This window comes from Psittacula echo (genome assembly GCF_963264785.1).
Source record: "Psittacula echo genome assembly, chromosome: 3".
Classification (NCBI taxonomy): Eukaryota; Metazoa; Chordata; class Aves; order Psittaciformes; family Psittacidae; genus Psittacula; species Psittacula echo.
The window spans coordinates 58062568-58085290 of NC_137736.1; the positions used below are offsets into that span (position 1 = coordinate 58062568).

Consider the following 22723-nt stretch of genomic DNA (forward strand, 5'->3'; position numbering starts at 1 on the left):
ATGCCTATGAAACAGAACAAATTGACAGAAATTTTATAAATTGTGTGATGAGTATATATATGGTAGTGTTTCATGCCTTTTTATGCTTGAGTCCTGAACACTAAAATAATTACACATTTTCTTCCTCTGTTTATTTTTCAGTCTTGGTCTACTTTCTATATGAGCTCTCTATATTCTTCCTACTTCCTAATTCCAAGCTTCGTGTCACTGAGTATCTTACCCTGAAATTCAGTCATAGTTCTTGGGTTTTCTATTCTTCTGTGATTTTACATCATACTATTGGGTTTTTGCTCTGTATTTTCACACAAAGACATGAGTATCCATTTTCCTCCTCTGTTAACATCTGTGTCACAAGAAAATAAAACTAGAAGGAAATGAGGGTCAATAGGAAGAAAATTAAAGCATTGTAGAAGAGACACCTAGGAGGTTTCTGAAGGAAGTTGTAAAAGGTAGGATGTCATTCTGGGGACTGACTAGGTGGCAGAGAAGACGGGAAACAGATCTCATGTGTCTGACCTGTGACAAGAGGAAAGTACAGTCTAATTTGAGCAGAGTGGAAGGAGATGCTGGAGTCAGTGTCAGAGTCCTTGCGTACTGCTGCGGTGTTGAATACCAATAGCCAACAGGTGAAAGAATGAGCTATCACAGCAGTATGTCAGGGACCTGAAAATCAATTCCTAGAATCTGCAAAGAGTGGGAAGAGCTCTGTGGAAGTAAAATCATAAATTCTATGTCCTGCTTGACTTTTGAACATATTGCCTAACTGTATTAGTCTTTGGAAGACCCCCCAAATCTTCATTAACAAAAGTATACTTTGTTTGCAAATAATACGCCAGTGATTGCTGGTGGTAACAATCATTCTACAATGGAAAAATATAGAAAAAACCCAAACAAACAAAACAGCATTTTCGATAGGACAACTGATTCAGTGGTTTTCAGTGATTCAGAAAAATAAGCTACAATGAGGAAACTGCAACAAGTTCAAACTCTGGATGTTCCTTAAGAAAACCAACACTGAGAATTGATACTCTTAAGTTGTCAGGGAAAGATGTTTTTCATAAATACAGATTTTTATCTCTGAATATGAATATATTGCTCTATAAGGAAGACTGAATATTTTAACATAAATCTTGTTTTGAATGTGAAAAAGATGTTATGATAGAGCCAGTCAGGTTGGAAGGGACTTTCAGATGCCTCTAGTTCATCCTGCTGCTCAAAGGAGGGTTGATACTGAATCCAAACCAGCTGTGTCAGGTTTTTATCTAGTTGTGTCTTGAAAACCTCCAAGGACAGAGATTTCATGATGTCCTTAGACAACCTGCTCCAATATTTAGCTGTCCTCAGTGACTTTTCCTTCTATCAAGTTATAACCTCCCCTGCTTCAGGCAATGACCATTGTCACATTACTCCATCTAAAGACTAAAGAATACTACCATCCACTGGACATTAATGTGTTTTGCTTTGGTACATGCAGTTATGTAAGATATTAATGGGAAGACACCTTTGGTGGCTGTAACAAATCACAGTGAACATGATTATAAATAAAAGTGGAACTGTTATTCTGGAATCATGGAAAAATCTGGTTTCCTGCTGAAACTCCCATATAGGTAGTGACCAGTCTCAGCTTGCTTGACTTTTGAAATCTCATAGTACCACAGACCAGGATTTCTGTCTGCCAATTCTGGTAAGCCTTGACAACTAATGCTGCTGTATTTTGCACTAAATCGATAGAAACATGCAGTACAAATCCCCAAAATAACTTTGAGGTTTGCTCTTCCGCTCTGCAGTCTTGTATCAGTTAGACAAGAAAAGCTTCAAAGACTTCAAATATGGACTTAGGGGAAAGGTGCTGGGGACAAAAAGAAAGAAAGAAAATATCATGTTATGAAACACTTGGATATCTCAGTTTTCTTTTAATCATAAGAGACATTTATCCAAGAGTTTTTTGTTTGCTTTCTCTGGCTGCCAGAGGCAAAAAATGTTGTCTTATTGAAATGTTGATTTTCAGACAACTGCTGTGAACAAATAACACTATTCAGACCTCAAAGTTCCCTTCTCTTGAAAGTCATCACTTGCAGACAAAATTCTCCATGCTCATTTGGCCTAGTAGCTTCGTTTGAAGTCAGTCAATACAGGAATAAAATACCTGCAAGGTACAAACATGCACCTCTTGCTACTTTTTCTTCCTTTTAACTTGAAATGAACAACTGACCTTCCAGAATTAAGATGTGGACAACATTGACTGTTCTAAATGGTTACAATTTTATTTTTTTTTTAACTAAAGGAGGTGTTTTCTTGCTCCCTTTCAGAAAAATGCATAAGGAGTACTCTAAGTGCAAAATTACTATTCTTTCCTTATGTACTGTACTTTGAAATATTATGCATATTGACTTCACTTTCTGCAATGAAAAAATTAGAGATTCAAAAGCTATTCAAAAAACTGTAAAACAGTCAGTGTGTCATCAGGACACTTATAGGCAAAATTAAAAACTCTATTGAGAATCTCTCCATTGTTTTTTTAAGACAAAATTTGAAATTAAGCATCACACATCCAGACTGAGGTGCCTCAGGGTATTATACGGTGGATACTTCTTTCCGTTGTGGACCAACTATTAATAAAATCTTTCAAAAAGTTAAACATATATTCCTCAAAAAAAAAAAGTCTATATTTGACAGGTATAATCCGTTTCCAAATAAAGCCTTCATTGATTCAAATGGCATGAGATATGTAGACTATATCATTGCACCCCATGAAGACTATAATATTAACAATTTTTTTTTAAAGCACAATTATAGGAAATGTGCATTCAAATGTCAAATCAGTTAATACAGATAAAGGGAAGGATTATAGGCATAGAAGCATCAGAGTACCTGAAGGCCATAAGTAACCACTTGACATTAAGAAAAGCTAAAGTATAGTCAATTTGACAATTTCAGATGATTCACAATAGGATTTGTTCTTCTCGCTTCATCCTCCTTAATTCTGTGCAACTTCTTGCATATTGCTTGTTGCCTTAGTAGCTGAGCACCTGCCAGTAATGGAAAAATTGAAAACTATCACATATCTGTTTTCTCATCTTTTCTCATTCTTCTAGGTGTATCTGCGAGTATGTGGGTGTGTGCAGCAGAATGGATGCCTGTGAGAGACAGAAAAACAGAGATTCTTTTGGTAGGTTTATTGTTGTTATACTCAAGTTGCTTGTGTTTTTACTGAGGAAAAAAACGGTGAGAAGAGGATGGATCTTCTTTTCTAAGATGTTAATCTACAAATCATGGGCTAGCTTTTATATCAGTCTTTACATATATGATTTTCTTCTGTTCTTGTCAAGTAACAGTTACAATTAGGAATTTAGATGGCTTTAATACATCCTGGTCAGTGTATGGAATATCTTGAGTGTAGGGACCCAGATGATGAACCTTGTTCATCTTTTCATCGCATAGCACGTTCATGTCAAGCATGGAAGAGCTCTGATGTGGTTTTCTACTAACCTTTGTTGCTAAGAATGAAAATAGGGAGATACTGATGAAGGACCTTAATACTGTAACCTGTAATTCATTCTATTTCCTGATCATCATATTAGTTTTAATGAGGCTCTTGGTTTTTTACTGGTGTTGTTTTTTCAAAGGGAAGAGACACAGATGTCAAATCAGGCTGCCAGAGTGAAAAAAACTGACATTAACCAGGTCACTCCTTGAGCTGATGCATATAGGGCTAACCAAGTGAAGGACACAGGTGCAGCTAACCTTGCTCACCAGAGCTCACCAAAAGACATCAACGCAAGTAGCAGCAAAAGTAATAGACAATCTGAAACAAATAGTCTGATTAAGGTTACATCGCAACTAGTGGAGCTGAAAGAACTTCTGAGTTCCTAGGTGCTCCTATGCCCCAGGACATAACAAAGTCACACAGAAGCCCTCCCCATACTGCCTTGGTTTCCCTGGGAAAGAAACTCAGAAGGAGCTAGAAAGGAGCCTCAGTGTCTTCTGCACAAGCTTTCTGATTTGGCCAATTTGCCCCAAAATAGAATGTACATTTTGTTCAATCTATATGCCTCCCTATGTTTTCTTTCTTATGAAAGGTTTTGTGGAAAAGCCAGGCATTCCTGAGCTTTGACAGAGAGTGAAACTGTCAGAAGTCACATTATGAAAAAATTGGGGGAAAAAGAAATTACTTTATAATATGTATGGCCAACCCAAACATTAATCATAACTTAATTTCCATTCCACAGAAAGAATCTCTGTATTTAGATATACAAAATTGCAGCATTTCTTAAAGAATCAATTGAAAATCCACATCATATGGGAGACCATAAAATACTTATTTAAAAATTAAGTTAAATTTAATGTCTCAATTTGTGTTTCTGCTTTCTCTCATCTTAATCTTACCACATATTTGTTTGTCTTGCTAAGGGGTTATCTGATTGTAAGAGATGCAATCCCAGCATACTCTCTTTTGACAGACATATATTATACCCAACCATGAAAAAGGATTGAAATTTTATTATCTGTGCTATAGCATGCCCAGTACACAAAGCTGATCACCTTTTAAGGAGACAGATGTGCCCTTCATTGCCAGGGATCCAGCCAGGCAGACCTCAGCAACATCCCTCTAATAGGAACAGATACAGAAGGCATTTTCCTGACTGTCCTTCTGCACTATTAGCAAAGCAACAGTCAAGGCTACACAAATACCTTACTTCCATACCCTTCTCATTCTGTGGGAACGAGGGATATGTTTCTGGTTTTCCATTATGCAGAAGCAGAAGTGAGAAAAGGGAGGGGCCTTTCTCATTGTAATGTTTCATGTTTCCAGGCTGCCTTGTTTCCCAGTCTGTGCTAAAGGTAAATAAAATAGGCAAGGCAATTCTAATTAGTTGAGGACTTAATATTTTCTTCCTGGTTTTTGCATTTTTTACAAGTAAACTTTTGCTGACTTCTACTAACCTCATTATTGATTATCGCTAAACAGTACAGATCCTGACATGGATCCCTGAGAGACACCACTTGTCACTAGTCTCCAACTGGACATTGAGCTGTTGACCACTACCCTCCAGATGTGACCATCAAACCAACTCCTCATCCACCAGATAGTCCTCCCACGAAATCCATATATCTCCAATTTAGGGAGACAGTCATAGAAGCCCTTCTTGTTATTCTTTGCAACCCTTAGTGAGTTCAACTCCATTCCTGAGCCTATCCCTACACAACCAGGCAGCATCCCTATGCTCTTTTCAGGATACCTGTCTCCCCTTCTACTGCCTGTGCATTTCTTTCTTGCCCTTCAGTTTGACTAGCAGGTCTCAACTCAGCCATGCCAGCCTCTTCCCTTTCCTACTCAATTTCTTATACTTGGGGATTGACAGCTCTTGCTCTCTATGGAAAGCATCCTTAAAGATCCGTCAGCTTTGTTCTGCCCCCTTGTCACTGAGGCCAGTATCCCACGGGATCTTACCGATTAACTTGAAGAGCTGGAATTTTGCTTTCCTAAATTTGAGGTCCTGACTTTACTCTTCACCTAACCCATATCCCTTAGGACTGCAAACTCCACCAGTGCATGATCACCACAGCTCAGGCTGCCTCCAGTCTTGACATCACAAGTTAGCTCTAAAGTTAACATTGATGACCATCAAGTCCAGTATCGCATCCCCTCTGGTAGGGCTGTCTATTACCTGGCTTAAGAAGTTATCCTCAATGGATTCCAGGAGTTTCCTGGATTTCCTATAACTTGCTATTCTACTTTTCCAGCAGATGTTGTTGTGCATGAAGTCCCCCATTAGGGCAAGAGCCTGTGAGCAGGATGGCTCCTGTAGATGGAGTAATTAGGCTTTGTTTATAGGCTCGGCTCCCCTTGATCAGGCAGCCTGTAGTAGACACAATCAAAAGGTTCCCTTTGTTGCTTTGGTCTCTAACTCTTAATCGTAAGCTTTCACCATGCTTGTGGTTATTCTTCAGAGACAGCTCTTCACACGCTATCAAGTTTTTGAAGTAGAGGGCAATCCCTATGCCCCTCCTTCTTCACCTGTTGCTTCTGAACAGCTTATAGCCATCAATAGCTGCACTCCAGTCACTGATGGCTATAAGGTGGTTGGTAAAACATGGCTATATCGTCTTATGATGCAGCTGTTACAGAGCACCAAAACATTCCTTCTTGTGTTAAAAAATATGCAAAAGACTCTGAATGTCTCCTGATGCTCAGTATATCACAAATATGAGCTCTTTGTCAGAAGTTACAAACACAGGGCTGCTGGGAGTTTACAAGTAATGGACCAGCCTCTCCATAAAGATCAGATTCATTTACAAACCAGTTATCACATACCTAAGCAAGCAATTAAATTAATATGTAGTATATAATAGGTGTTACACTACGTTGGAAGGAGAAAGCCATTTTCTTGATGCCTGACATGCACTTGTGTCACACTGACAAATGTGTTTAAAAAAAAAATGCTCACATTGGCTCATGATAACATGCTTAAAGCGGATATGGCTTCAAGGAAACACTGAATATCATGAGATTGGTGATGATAACATGGGATCTAGCAATGATTGTCACATGGTAGAGACTCCAAGGCCTTTTGCTGATATATTCAGCTGTCAGACATGCAATCAGTCACCTGCCTTGCTTCAGCAATCTTCTTTTCTCCTGACACCATAAGCTACATATATTCTTGCTACTTATATTCTTAGCTACATATATTCTTGGGGGGAAAAAAAAAAAAGTCTCACAGGCAGGTTTTGCCTTCTCTAAAATTGTTTTCAGCATTATTAGGTTGTTCGTGGTGTTTTCTGTTTGTGGGGTTTTTTTTAACTTTTAAACTTTTTCTAAACTTAAAATTTAGAAAAATACGACTGGTTGCTTTGAGAAGCTAGACTGCACTTGGGAATTTTGGGACTTCCGGTCTCCTTGTTTAAACATAAGTAAGAGATGGGGAGTCCTATCCCTGATATACAGTCACCTGTGTTAATCTCCAGATCCTGGAATAAAAGTGCTTCTTTGGCTCTGTAGCAGATTGCCTGGAGAGTTTGTGCCATGACATGGGCCTTCCATCTTCCCAATGGAACTAAGCAGGGTAAACAGAGACACCAAGGAACCCTGGAAGACAGCTACAAAATTGGGGTAGATGCCAGGTTCCTGGAATAGCCTACCATCAATCCAGAGAGTCTCAGGAAGAATTTGCTGGATGCAAGATGTCATGAGTTAAGCGTTTTAGGCTTCACTAATTAGCACTTGCTTTAATTTTACTCTAGGGTCTCATTTTTGCTGGAAGTAACAGCAGCTGCTGCCTCTCCAGCCTTCAATCTCATGGAGAAAAATCTGAAGAGTCACTATAAAAGGAGAGAGACATTTGTTCTGCTACTAGGCCAAAAACTTAGCTCTTTGTGAGAAACAGAAAAGTAAGGGATAATAGTTGAATTAATCACTGCCGTCAACTCTCCCTGATCATCAGAGAGCCTATGGACAACCCTCAACTTCAGGAAGTTTCACTGCTTTCTCAGGAAGTTTCACTGGTTTTTGTACGAATCTGTGTATTGCTGACTATCAGATCTAATATCAGATTAAGTCTATTACTCTTATACCACAACATACTGTATACATTTGGATCAAGCATTGATCCATATAGCTGTAAAAGTTTAGAAAGGTTTCTCTGATATACCTTGGGCAATGAGACAGAAGGCTAACAGAAAGATTAGTGCCGCAGTAATATTATGATATGTACTAGATTGGCATGAATCTACCATAAATTAGGTATATAAAGTGTAACTTTACAGTATAACTTTACTTATACCATGGATTAATTGATTATTTTCACCAATTTCATAGATATTTAGAGCATACTTGTCATGGTTTAAACCCAGCTGATAACTTAGTGCCACACAGCTTCTTGCTTACCCCCATCACTCCTTTCCTGCTCCCTGGGCAGGATGGGGAGAAGAACTGAAAGACAATAAAGCCCACGGGTTGAGATAAGAACAGTTTGATAACTAAAGTACATTATACTACTACTACTAATAATAATAATAAAAGAATAATATTAATAAGGGAAATAACAAGGGGAGAGAATATAAAACTTAAAGGGGAAAGAGAAACAAAATAATAAACACAAGTGATCCACAATACAATTGGTCACCACCCACTGACTGATACTCAGCATGACCAGAGCAGTGATCGGTTCCTTCTGGGTAACTCCCCACAGTTTATGTACAGGAAATGACATGCTGTCATATAGAATATCCCTTTGGCTACTTTGGGTTAGGTGTCCTGACTCTGCTCCCTCTTGGCTTCTTGTGCTCCTCCTCACTGGCAGAGTATGAGACTGAAAAGTCCTTGATCAGGGTAAATGTTACTTAGCAACAACTAAAACATTGGTGTGTTATCAGCACTGTTCTCAGACTAAAGCCAAAACACAGCCCTGCACCAGCTACTATGAAGAAAATTAACTCTATCCCAGCCAAAACCAGAACAACACTATTGGAGCAATCAGATAAAAATTTGCAGAACTTCCAAAGCAAACTAACTTCTAAAATTTTTATGAGTCTTTGCTTGGCTATAAAATAGTCATAAAAGTATAAAAGATACTTAATGCATCATCTCTTATGTATGGAGAAATTTATTGAGTCACACAGAGAAAAGGTAGTGAATTAGCCAGTAGTGACCCAGCAGTGTGTGGCCACAGCCAAGAAAGACAACCATATGCCGGGCTGCATCAAAAGTAGCATGACCAGCAGGTCAAATGAGGTGATCCTGTCCCTCTGCTCTTGTGAGACCCCACCTGCAGTACTGCGTTCAGCTCTGGGGCCCCAACACAAGAGGGATGTGGACCTCCACAAACAAGTCCAGAGGAGGGCCATGAAGATGATCAGCGGGCTGTAGCACCTCTCCTGTCAAGACAGGCTGAGAGTGCTGGGGTTGTTCAGCCTGGAAAGCAAAGGGAGACATTCTAGCAGCATTCCAGTACCTAAATGGGACCTACAAGAAAGCTGGAGAGGGACTTTTACAAGGGCATGTAGTGATAGGACAAGGGAGAACGGCTTTAAACTGACAGAGGGGAAATTTAGATTAGAAATCAGGAAAAAATTCTGCGCTATGAGGGTGGTGAGACACTGACACAGGTTGCCCAGAGAAGCTGTGGCTGCCCCATCCCTGGCGGTGTTCAAGGCCAGGCTGGATGGGACTTTGAGCAACCTGGTCTAGTGAAAGGCGTCCCTGCCCATGGCTGGAGAGTTAGAACTAGATCTTTAAGGTCCCTTCCAACTCAAACCATTTTGTGATTCTACAAGTAGTCAAGGAATTGGATAAATATTTGATTCTCGGAGAAACAATATATTATTTATGTTTTAAAAAAAGAAACATTTGCAGGGAATATCAGATAAACCTAAAATTCACTCTCTACAACTGTCCCAGAGGAGGTGTCTGGTCTCTTTTCCCAAGTAATAAGTGATAGGACAAGAGGTAATGGTCTCAAGCTGCACCAGGGGAGGTTCAGATTGGGTGTTAGGAAAAATTTCTTCACCAAGGCAATGATTAAGCATTGCTATAGGCTGCCCAGAGAAGTGATGGAATCACTCTCCTTAGAAGTGTTCAAAAACGGTGTAGATGAGGCTCTTGGTGACAAGATTTAGTGGTGGACTTGGAAGTCCTGGGGTAATGGCTGGGCTTGATGATCTTAACAGGTCTCTTCCAACCTAGTTGATTCTGTGATTCTAAGGAGAGTTAACAACTGAGCAAAGCAGTAGCAGATTCCACTCAGAATAGCTATTGTAATGAGGAAAGGAAATCACTCACCAAAGATTATAATATATTTCAAATTCATTATATCCAGGTGCCATTGTGGGTAACTCAGGAAAAATTGCTTAGGAACTTTAATGCTTATAGGTTAACAAAAGCAAAGATCCCTACAGAATTATGTATTCCTCAAAAATCTTTGTAATGATCAACTTGTCTTTGAATATTCTTTGCACACCACACAAGGTACTCTTAAAAATGTATAATTAAAACAGTGAAGTCTAAAAGAGGGCAACAGAAATAAGAAGATATGGAAATGTCTGTGTATGAGAGGGATTAGCAGATGAAGAGGAGGAGGGATTTATCACAGATATGTTTCACGTATTGTATTCATGAATTGCCATATGAGAGACAAGCTATATGCTAAATACCGTCATTGGGAAGAAACTTTCAGATGCCAACTTTTCAGTAATGGTATTTCTTTTTTCTTCATTATAATGTCTGTATATTGACGATTATCTGGAAAAGACAGCCTTCTAAAGAGAAGGAAGAATGCATCCTGGTACCTTAATTTCTACTTCCTTGAAGATGAAAAGCTACAATAGCTAAAATACGTTTGTTACAAAACCTGAACCAAGAATTCCATTGATGCCCCATGATCTGGTTCAGCCCATTATAGAGAGCACAGATGGGAAGTTCAGATGAGGATTAAAACTCTTTCTACACATTGCAATGCCTTGCCAGCATCTTTAATGAAACTCCTTTTGAGATATGAACATTAAGCTGTTTTCCTTCTGGCCTGCTCTTCATCAGGAATAAAATTCTGCCCTCAGACTTTATTAATGATTCTGCTGATGAGATTCATGAGATGAAACAAAGCACAGCTCATTCCACAAAACCAGCATTTACTTTTCTAGGCTAGGAGAAACATATTAAAACTTGTAATGACAGCTAGTTCTGTTAGAAAATTAATGATATGAGGCTCAAAGTACTGATTGCATATCCATAAGAGGTTTCATGTTCAAAGCCGGAACATTTGATTGAACTGAGTTTATATTTAGAAAGGCAGGATCTGTTTCTTTCAAGCACTATGTTAGATTTGGATGAATTTCTTTCAAATGCATTTCACATTTCCTTACTTTTTTCTGCAATAGTTTGCTTGCTTTCGTACATCACTTAGGAAAACACAAACCCTTGAACTTTTAGAAGGCTAAAAGTATGTGTTTAAAGACCTGACTGAGCAAACTGGTCTGTCAATAGCTGGAAATTTTTCTTTCCCCTATTTTCAACTGAACTGAAAACACTTCAGCTGTTAATGAAACTTCAGATGTATATTTTAGTGCTTCCAGACATGATCACTTTTCCCTGCCTTACAGCAATACTCTAGTAATGGCCAACTCAGGACACTGTAGACCTTCTCACTGGGGAAAATGTAAGTAATTGACTACAAAAAATGTCATCATTTCTATTGCCTAAATCTAAGGTGTTTTTTAAAATGAACAACAGCATCTGGAGTTTGATCAGAACAGCAGCAAGCAAACTAAAGGAATGAAAACCCATTTATCAATTCAGTAATTATTTTTATTCCGATGTCTTGCACTGTAGCTTAATATTGCTGCATTTGGTAAACCCTGAAGCATGGCCTTAGAGATTGTTTCAGACCTTAGGTATGCAGCCAGCACTGATTTCCACCTTAAAGTTCCTTGTACATAATTAAAATGTTAGTTTACTAGATGCTCTAAACAAGGTATAATGTGTTTCTCTGTTGCATTTTTATATGACTGTCATATGCTGTTGCCTGGAGGAGTGACATGAATTTACATTAATCTTGAGCACGTGGAAGGGGAGAGGAAATGCAAAATTGTGCTGGGCTGAAAAAATTAACACCTTAACAATTGTTGCTGAGGTGTGGGTACAAACATGCTCAAGTTATTCTGCAGTGTGCCTAGTCCTCTTAAATTAAGAAAATCCAGAACATTCAACAGTCCTACAGTGGCTGACAAATGAAAGGAAAACCAAAACCATGTAGGTCAGCTGGAAACCTGTCATGACTCTTATTGAAAAGAATTTCTTCAAGTAGCTTAGCCATGTGGCCAGTTTTGCCTACTATTTAGTGTGAAATGCTCTTACTCCTTCAGAATAAAAAAATAAAAAAAAAAAAAAAATTGGCCCTTAGTACAGCATGATCTCATTATCCTTAATAGCTCCCAATGCATTTTTCTTTCAATGATTTCCCCAAACACTTTTGAATCCCTGTAAAATTTTAGCACCCACAGGATCCTACGGTGGGTGTTCCACATTTAATGTTCAACTTCTCATTTCCAGCCTGCCTTTTGCTTCCTGTGTCTTATTTGTTTATTCTTGTGCTGACATCATTCTTCAGACAGAATACCTCTTCTTCCTTTCTGATATTTATATGAATCTTAGCGACCTCAATAAACTAAACATTATGGCAAAATCCTGAAATTATTTCCACAATTCTCAAATCAGTGCAGAATAAAGATAACCAAGACAGTTTAATATGCTACTTGAGTACCAAAAGTATCAAAGCAACCTCCATTGGCTAAGGATAAATTCACCCAAAGAAAGAATCTCATTGACAGAATATGCTTATGCAGTAGTATATAGTACTTTAAAACTATATAAAGAAAATACGATCATATCACATTTGATGAAGCATATCAAATTGATATAGCATATCAAAAATTGCTACACTGGGATCAATTCACAGCACTGGTTCTTCATATTCACAGGGAAACACACACATTCATACCATGGTGCCTGTGTTGTAGCATCTCTGTATTAAGGAATCCTGTTTGTCACATGTGAATGATCAAACCAATGTGGTACACAGATTGGGAAAGAGCTGCCACATTGTATAGCAGCCCTGCATTATGCCACTGCGCTCAGCTTTTCACATAAGCAGTGTGCTAATTGCATATCTATGGAAGAACGAAAATAAAAGACACACACCTGCAATGTGCACTAATATGCCAGATGATTCATCTCACCACCTGAAGCACATACAAAACTTACAGAGAGAGAGTGAAGAGCTTTCAAATTATTTCAATACTTTCTAATTCCTATAAAAGAGACTACAGAACTCCAGGCACCATTCTTGAACAAGATTTTCCACAGGAAGAGGTAGGTAGGTTTTAGTAATTACTGTTAGCACACAGAGATGGTCTCTTGTATGTAAGATGCTGGTTTTGCCATATTCATCCTGGCAACCAGACCCAGTAGAGCTCAATATTCTCACCAAAGGAATGTCAACTGTCCCCAGAGCAACAACAGGGTTAAGGTGTGAATTAGCTAACACTAGAGGAAAATAAAATGATTTAAGATTAGTTTCACATTTCTGTAATATCAAGGGAAATTTATATAAAAAGTAAGAAATTTCAAATATTAACCTTCTTCATATGTCTGTAGAGCTGCAGGGAATATTCTTCTAAACTTGTGCTTTTTTGTGTTTGCCTACAGTGGAAACTGCGAAGATTTGTCTGCATGCCAGGGAACAAGCAAAAGGGATGCTGAGTGAAGTGAAGCTGTGCTGTGAATTCTACAACCATTTTTATCTTATTCAAAGACATACATCTTGGAATCTGTAATCAGCTTGTTCCCTCAGAAACTTGTCATAGCAGGCAGTAATAAATCATTCAGGCATTCATTCAGTCATAAGTCCCTCTAAGTGGCATGTATCTAGAGACTGCTATGAATGTGCACACCACTAAAATACAACCGCGTTCTGAAACAAACAAATCATACAGAGAATGTCCTGCTATTATGATAATAGTAGTGCTAAATGTGTTCAAGAGAAGAACACAATTCCATATGAACCTAAAGAAATAAATCCTTGTTATCAACATGACTACAAAGGCTGACAAAACTGTAAAATATAATTTAATATTTCTCCATGGGATTTTCCATCTGACAAGACACTACACAGAGCACACATAGAAACTGTGACATAATTCAGCTTCTGCTTCATCCTGTGTAATCTCCATAAATGTTAGTACATGTATGATGGCAATACATGTGTATTTTCAAGAACAGAATGGCTCTGAGCTAACAGATCTAAATTATGAAGAACCTCTGCAAATCAAGAAGTATTTGAAACTTTGCCATGGAGCACAGCCTTCTGAAGTTCCCACTGATATCCTCTCTCTTTAAATAAAAAACACACAGCTTGACTTACTTTCATTCTGCAGCCGTCTAGCTACCAGGGAACGCAAGGTTTGAAGCAACTTTCCTGTTTATATTACAGTTCACCATTTTCAGATATTGCTAGTGCAGAACCTATTAAATTTATGTAGTAGATTTAATTAGTATCTCTGGACTGGGATTTAATTTTTAATATCACACACTCCTTTCCCAGTACCTCAACAAACCAACAGCAGATTGCCACAAGGTAAGAGAAGCTTTATGCACTAACTAAAGACAGCTGAGGTGCATACAGTTCAGTGACAAGTGTTCATTAGCAGGAAAGGTCATTCAGGAGCTATCTGCCTCTTGTTCAGCTATGTCTTGTTCAGAGTATGCATATATTGCACACATCTGAATTAAACTCACCACCGTATTTTTGCCTAGCCTCACTCATATGCATAGGTGTTAAAAAATGGCAATGTAGCAATAATGTTTGGGGGGAAAGGGAGATTGTTTACACTGGCAGAATTTTTAAAAACATTTTCCTGGGGAAAAAGAAGAGTACACACTGGATTAGCTGAAGTTTAAATCCAGTTTCTGATTGAGGATCACTGTTTGTATATCATAAATGGAAATTAATACCCTACTATCACAACAGCATTGTCTGTTATGAAGGCATTAAATAGTGTTATTATTCAATCATTTTTTAAGAGATTATGGAGAAAATGCTATCTTCTAAATAAAAAGACAGAAAAATACATTTACGGTTCACTTTTGGAGAACACAAATACTCAGCCTTGGAGTTTATCAAAATAAGTATCTTTAGTGGATACTCTTTTACAAATGTTGGTAAAACATTTGGTTTTGTGGCTCTGAATTACGAAACTGTGTAGGTATACCCACTAGCAGATAGCTCTCAAGCTTTTTTAAAGGCATCAACATGAAGATAACTTGTCACAGTAATATTGGACCTTAATATTAACTCATCTGACTTCTGTTCTGCATCCATTTCACCAATGTATTTGTTTTGCCTATGAGGTAGGTTTTAAATGTACCAACAACACTACATACAATACAACATTGGGACTACTAGAAAAGCTGAGGAATAAAAGGAAAATGAGATTCACAGTAGTTACACCATTTATTTTATTATGGAACAGAGAGGCATTACCATGTTACTTGTTGTAAACTCATATGTTCAGAGATTGCTAGTCATGTCCCCAAGTTGTGCGCCTCCCCTAGAAAATGGCAATTTCTATTTTCATTTGCATGTCACATGATTTTATAGGTTTACATAGCAAAGACTAGCATGAATATCTGCTCCTGGTGAAAATTGGACTACAGTATGAACTAAAAAGGCTGGTTCTGGCAAAAATAACAAAGTAAATCTACAGAAAACTTTATGTTTCATGGCTGAAGTCCATCCACCAGGATTGCTAGAGAGGAAAACAAAAATTTCCTGAATATTTAAGCAAACCTAAACTTCCTATACCTGTTGTGGAACGGTTGAACAACCTGACAGAAATCAGAATTAAACTCATGCCTCTGAATACTAGTCCTTTACAACAATAAGGCGTCAAAGCAGTACTTACAGCTAGAAAATATCAGAGGGCAAGAGTGTTCATCCATTGGGAAGTTGTGAAGCTGCAGCTGGCACTCAGCATTGATTGTAAGCCTATGGAGAAACCAATCATCTATTATGATACAGCAGCGCAATGAACAGTCAGGGGACAAGGCAGGGTAACCTTAGGTATCATGCAAGAGCATTTTGATGCCCATAAGTAAGGCCCAAGGAGGCCCAATACGTGTCCCTACCCTTGGCAGGGAAGTTGGAACTAGATGATCTTAAGATCCTTTCCAATCCTAACTATTGTATGATTCTATGATTCTACGATTCTAACAGCTTCTATGTAAAAAGAAGGCTGACCTGAGTGGGCAAAAAGGACTGAAAACTTCTTTCACAAACTAAAAATGCTTATTCAAACAATCCACTGGATCAAGTATTACTCTTTTTTTAGCTGTTTTAGAAGAATTTTTCAGTTCATTAAGCAAGTAGTCTCTTTAGTGGCAGCTAAGTAAGTCTAACTTCAATTAGGTAGACACCTAACTTGCTGTGAAATACTGAAACAGGACTTAATAGAAAAAAGAAACCCCACAATTAAACACAAAAGATACCTCAACCAAACAAAAAACACATCAAAACAAAAAATAAAACCCCCAGTCCAACCAAGAGGGTATTGGAGTTGACATCCTAACCTTGAAGCTGTATCTAAAGGCAACTGAAATAAGCAAGAGCTGTTTACACGGGAGCAAAACTAAGAACAGAAGGGCACTAAAAATAACAGTAGCTTATCTAGCTATTTAATTCCTTTCTTATTGTTTGCCAAAGACTTTCTATTGAAGCCCAAGTGCAATTGCAATCATGATCAGAATATGCTTTTACTCCGAAAGGGCTGAACACAATCACTGGAGAGAACGTAGTATAAAAGGGACATTTCTGAAACAGCTTGCTGCGTGGAATATGGCTTATGGCAAAACTCCCTTCTGAGCAATTCATCTCTTCCGTAAGTAAACACATATTTTGATTTCCACAGACTTTTTTATGCAAATGTATACAGTATTTCTAATACCACAGAGTTGATAGAATCACAAAGATAGAAAAACTCTAAAAGCCTTTCCTCAAGCAATTCACCCTGCAATGAGATATGACAGAATATCTTTCAGTGTCACTTATTTGAAGAATAAAGTAATGGCATTAGCAGGAATCTAGAAATATTTTATCCAACCCTGCATCTAAGTCTGATCAGAAAGGTTTCTGACAGGTTTTATGGGACTACATGCTCTTGATTTTATTATAGGCATTAGAAAGGGGAACTTCTACAATTTAGACAGACTTATTTCTCAAAGTTTCTTTTGTAGAAAGACACAAGCTTGTTTTTTTTAAACTCAGCAGTACTTACACCTGAATATTTCATATTTGTCAAACATGGTCAGGTAAGCATCACGAAGAACACAGAAGAGGAGAACAAAGATACCACTGAAATTTACTACTACCACAGCACAGATAAGAGAAGTTTTCATCACTGCATGTCACAGAGTGCTCACCTCAGAGTGTACAAGATCTTGCCATCATTCCATATGCGGAGGAGTTGGTTGGGAGTGGTGATCCAGTGAGCCTCTGCCGTCTTTGAGTTTCGAAATATTGTGTCTGGGATCCAAATCAAGCCAACCATGTTGCTGTTCAGAGTCAATATTTTCATGGTGCTGTTGAAGCGAAGACGGCTATCTGTCCACGTCTGGGCAAAAAATATATCAATTTGATATTCCTGCAATGAAAGCATACACAAATGAAATCAGTTCCACATTTCCTACTATTATTTGGTAGGGCAAACTGATAAAAGAGGTGTGAAAGATGAACAGGAGCAACACATGTAAGCTGGAGAATGGTAAATTCCCAGTGCCTTTTGGGGAGGGGGTTGAGTAAGTTCAATAAATTAATTGTTCTGTTTGTTACCAATTGTTCAGCCACTCTTTTTCAGGCCACACTACAGCAGAATTTAAAAGACACGTTCATGCTTCTTTACACCTTTACACCTCACGTACCCTAAATGCTAAGAGCTGTGTGGTCATTAGCATACTGCCCTGAATAGGCTAATATCATAATTTACATGAATCTCATCCTTTCACTCCATGTTTACTGTTGTGTTTCTGTAGGCAAGCAGTCATAGTAGGTGTAAATGCAGAAATTAAAATATGCATAGACAGAAAAAATTATATAGGTGAACATACAAACATACTGTTATGCTTTTAATACCCAGTGGAAGAAACTGTGTAAAAAAACAGTATTCAAATTGTGAATTCCAGCCAGCAGAGGATGGAAAAGCTCACATTTGATTTACTTGTGTTACTCTTCCACTTTCCAGACTGCATTACCTGTGAACCTTGTAGAAACAGCCATGTGACTGTGTCATGAAGGACCCTTTCAGTATCACAGGGTTGGCCACACCAATGACAAGGAAGGTGTTCACTGATGTGTCACAAAGCCTATGCTTTACAGCACAGGCTAATGCAGGGGCTGTGGATAACCCAGAGGAAAATATCTCCTTAGCTCCCCTGGTAGATGCACTCTTGGTATATCTGAATAAAGGAAAATTTGTGGAAAAGACTTTGTGGAAAGTCTGATATGTCTTTGCCTTTGGTCACTCTGAACTTGCTTTTATTGGATTTTTTGTTTGTCCCTATTCTTTAGGGTTAAACAGGAAGGGGTAAAAAGAAATGTTATTATACAAACAATACTGTATATTTCTGTATTTACAGACAGTTAGAAGAGTTTCTGTGCTGAACTGAGGACAGCATTTATGCTCAGAGCCATCTAGTTCTCCTGCACTATTACATTTTTGGCAGGCTATCCTTCCAAATCTGATACTATAATACCAGGAAACCTAATTCACTCACACTGTAATCCTAGTCCAAAATACACTCTGGCCCTCTCATTTCTAGATGGCAAATGATCAATAGGTGCATAAGTGTGATAGCATGTATCCAAATAACTTAGGATCACCTAGGGAATTAAAGCCTAGCCACCAAAGGCATTAAGGACCATTTTTCTTCATAGCCTATCTCACTACTCTTTTTCACTACATTATTTTCTTAGGAAAGCTGACAGATTTAAATCTGGAGACTTTTTTTTCCATCTTGATGAGCAGAGAAGCGCACCTCCAGGCCCTCAGAGAATACAATATAATGTACAGAGGGCACCCTTATTGTTCAAGAAGACACCATTAATTCACCAGATTTAAGATGGTAGAGTGCAGATCTTGTATTTTTACATTCAGGTCTGTATTATTTTAGTCCTTGAAAGTCCAGTGACAAGAGTTTGGCACATTCAGCTTCTATAGAGATGAATATGCCAGACGTGTCTATGAGTTTCTCCAAATACTGAGTGAGTAGAGTTGATTTTTTTTTAGCTCACATGTGAGAATCAGTATTTATAGAATCAAAGACCATTTGTATACAGCTGGCTAATGACAGTGCTGTCTTTTTTACAGGACAAGTTTTTGCATGATATGCATGTTTGAAATTATTGTATATGAATGCTTTATTCTGACTAAATTTAGGAGCAGCCATAATTGTCTTACAGTTTATTTTACGTATTTCATGATATTTAGGATGTAGGATATTTAAGATTTTTATCCAGCCAAAGGAAAAAAAACAAAACCAAACCCTTGAGCTCATAATAATGTGTTCTGAGAAAATACTGCAGCTAGATATGAGCAAAGTGGCATCAACACCAGTTGGTATGTGTCATTGTGGTTTCCATCAAAGTAAACTACCCTGGGTGAGAAATGGATTAGCTTAGCCCAGAGGCAAGGCCACGCTAATACCACTGTCCAGCACTCGTTTTGCATCTCCTTTACTTATTTCTGCAACTAGAACATGCCAGCAATGATCATTATTCAAAATACCTCTGCAATGGGCCACTGTAACTCCATTCACCTTAATAAAAACATTTCAACTCAAATTAAATGGTTCACAGATCTTCCGAGTTATTTAATTATTTAAAAAATGCATGTCTTTTTTTAAACTGAGATCACCAAAAGCAAAGCAACTTTTTTTTTTGTTAAAGTCAAAGTCGTTTGAAATTAGCTGCATTGACTTTTTCAACACTTTAGAATCATAGAATCATAGAATAGTTAGGGTTGGAAAGGACCTTAAGATCATCTAGTTCCAACCCACCTGCCATGGGCAGGGACACCCCACACTAAACCATGCCACCCACGTCTTTGTCCAACCTGGACTTGAACACCGCCAAGGATGGAGCATTCACAGCTTCCTTGGGCAACCCATTCCAGTGCCTCACCACTCTCACAGTAAAGAATTTCTTCCTTATATCCAATCTAAACTTCCCCTGTTGAAGTTTTAACCCATTACCCCTTGTCCTGTCACTACAGTCCCTGATGAAGAGTCCATCCCCAGCATCCTTATAGGCCCCCTTCAGATACCAGAAGGCTGCTATGAGGTCTCCACGCAGCCTTCTCTTTTCCAGGCTGAACAGCCCCAACTTTCTCAGCCTGCCTTCATACAGGAGGTGCTCCAGTCCCCTGATCATCCTCTTGGCCCTCCTCTGGACTTGTTCCAACAGTTCCATGTCCTTTTTATGTTGAGGACACCAGAACTGCACCCAATACTCCAAGTGAGGTCACGAGAGCAGACCCATTCTTTTCATTTAATTTACAACATAAAGAATGTACAAACTACAAAACAAAATTTTCCCCCCAAAAATTCCATTGAATATCTAAAATCCAATTGCTTCATTTTTATTCTATTAAATCTTTTAGAAGGGAGTGTTAGATCAGTACATCCTTTACATTAATCTTTGGAGCTGCTCCAGTCTTCAACCAAGCAGTTAATGGGGTATTGATATTCATATATTCAATCTACTAGGAAGGGACACTTTCGAAACTGGCACTCAGTTCTTCACTTGTAATGGAGCTAGGCCTGTGTACACTTCAGGAAAATTACTTTTATCTTCACTGACAACAGGTACTCAGTTCCTAGTGAAGTCAACAGCTTCTATATACTGCTTTGCCCAAAGCTGGTACAGTGGTCTCCAATACACAGCATCCAACAAGAAACTGCCAGAAAAAAGGTTTTTATGTTGGTCTCATATGCAGGTTAACATAATATAATATAAGAAAGGACTGCTTTTAATTTGCTAGCTAATACCTGCTATTTTAGATCTTTATGAAATATAATGGTTGCACTTAGAAAGTTCCAGCACGACATCAAGTTTTAGTGAAACGATGCCTCAGATGAAGCAACATCCTATAACTCCAATAGTATTCTTTCTGTTATGTTTTACCTCTGCACCAGACATTTTGTTAATACTCTCATGATGCTTTCTTTTCCTTTTTATGTTTTGGCAGTAACCATTGACTACTGTAATGAACACAGGAAGAAATAAAAAGAAATAAAAATAAGATGTCTTCCCACTGGCAGAAAGGTGGAACTACACTCTTAATGAAATGATGCCAAGGTCATCTACAGTAAAGTGTTCAGTCACTAAGTTTTCTTGTCTTACAGGCACCTAAGTTGCCACACTACCACAACAGACTCAAGATTTTTCCTACTTATACCACACATTCACACCATGCCTGGATGCATTGAGCAGCCACAGTTCTGAAAAGACATTCTCATTGAGAAGAAGGGCCAGCCCCAAGGGGAAAAATAGGTCTACACGTTAACATGAAAGGAAATTCTAGGGAAATCTTATTTCCTTTAGTACACTACATATTTCTGAAATAAAAATTAAATTTCTCTGATGCAAAATTAAGTTATAAACTTGAGGGGACTGACAAAATAATATTTCTTTTTAAATTTTAATGATTTTATTATGATTATCTTTGAAAGTAATATCATAAAGCATGCTATATGTTAAATTCCCCACAATTAAAATCTTCATCAAAATGGGAAATGCTTGAGGATTCCACAATCTGTCCAGACCTGATTATATAATGATTTTTTTTAATAAGGTAAACAATTTTAAGAATTTGAAAGAGCAAAAATGTGAAACTAGAATATGAGAATGTTTTCCAGTCAAAGACTCCTGACATACAAAAACACTCAGCTGAATTTCTAACTACATAGCATCAGGACTTTTAAGAAATTTTAAATTATTGATAGCTTTTCAGTAAAATGAAATCAGTTTATTTGTATTTTGTTTGATCATCTGAAAATATAAATCCTCATTTTGGCAGGTAATGTGTGCCTGTGAGTGAAATGCATTTGCTTCTTTTTTTCCTCTGATGATGACTAGCTTATGACCAAGGAATTTGTTCCCAGTTCTTTTTTGCAACTTACCCTTAAACTAATGCATTATCTTATACAGTTAATCATGTAAAAAGAGAGTTTGTTCTACTTGCAAAACATACTTGTAAAAAACACTCAGATCAATCTGAACATTCTGTCACTGAAAATATTTCTATCATCTCCAACAAGGTTATATTTGAAAATGGAATTTCAAAATTTCTACTTGACAATGCTTACTTAACTTCCAAAAGTAACTCCTAAATCCAAGAAAACAGATTACGGTTTTATGTATTTCTTTGCATTCAAATTTTAAATATGAAACTTTGCTGTGAAAAATGACTGAATGAGATAAGGAAGTGACTGATTTTATTTTTTTTTCTAAACCAAGTGATGATTTAATTAGATGGTATCTTTCTGTTTTGTGGTTATGTACAGAGCAATAAGCCAGAGATGATTTTTCTTTCTTCCTTTCTATTTGTGGACAGTGAACATAATGGAGAGTTAGCAGTATTACCTACAATAGTACAATATATATTGTACTATATATAAAGTATAATATATATATAAATATATATATAAATATATATATAAATATATATATATAAAGTATAATAGTACAATAATACCTCTAGTACAGAGTCAGGGTTCCATCTACTTGATTTTAGCCTATTTTCTACATTTTCAAATATTCCTAATGTGGTTTCATTAGTGCCTTGAAAATAATCTAGCCAGCAGTGAGTTATTTGTCCCTTGACTGTGCAGGAATGATTAATAATTTGGAATACCTTGAAAGTGCTATTGTTTGAGGCATCTGTACTCACAGAGAAAAAGATAGCTTTCAACCAAGTCTTTCATTGTTTTCTCATCCAAAAGAGGAGCTCACATGTTGCTGGCTATAAATTAAGCTTTTCTCCTACCATGATGTATCATTTTATCTGTGGGTTAATCCTGGAAAATACAATTTAATTGGCTGTCACAGTCAGGTAATCTATGTGAATGACTATGGATAATGGTATAGTATGCCTTTGTTGCTTCTGCTGCAGCCCGCTA

General features: G+C 37.6%; 1 protein-coding gene across 1 annotated transcript in view; it reads right to left on the reverse strand.

The window, feature by feature from the left end:
- GABRG3 (gamma-aminobutyric acid type A receptor subunit gamma3) overlaps nucleotides 1-22723 on the reverse strand; it is a gene marked incomplete at its 3' end in the record, with an annotated part of 324626 nt that overhangs the window by 124432 nt on the left and 177471 nt on the right. The window contains exons 4-5 of the mRNA XM_080612497.1: nucleotides 16970-17190; nucleotides 15457-15539 (exon numbers count right to left, since the gene is read on the reverse strand). Of these exons, the coding sequence (XP_080468623.1) occupies nucleotides 15457-15539; nucleotides 16970-17190 (304 nt within the window). The remainder of the gene's footprint in view (nucleotides 1-15456; nucleotides 15540-16969; nucleotides 17191-22723) is intronic.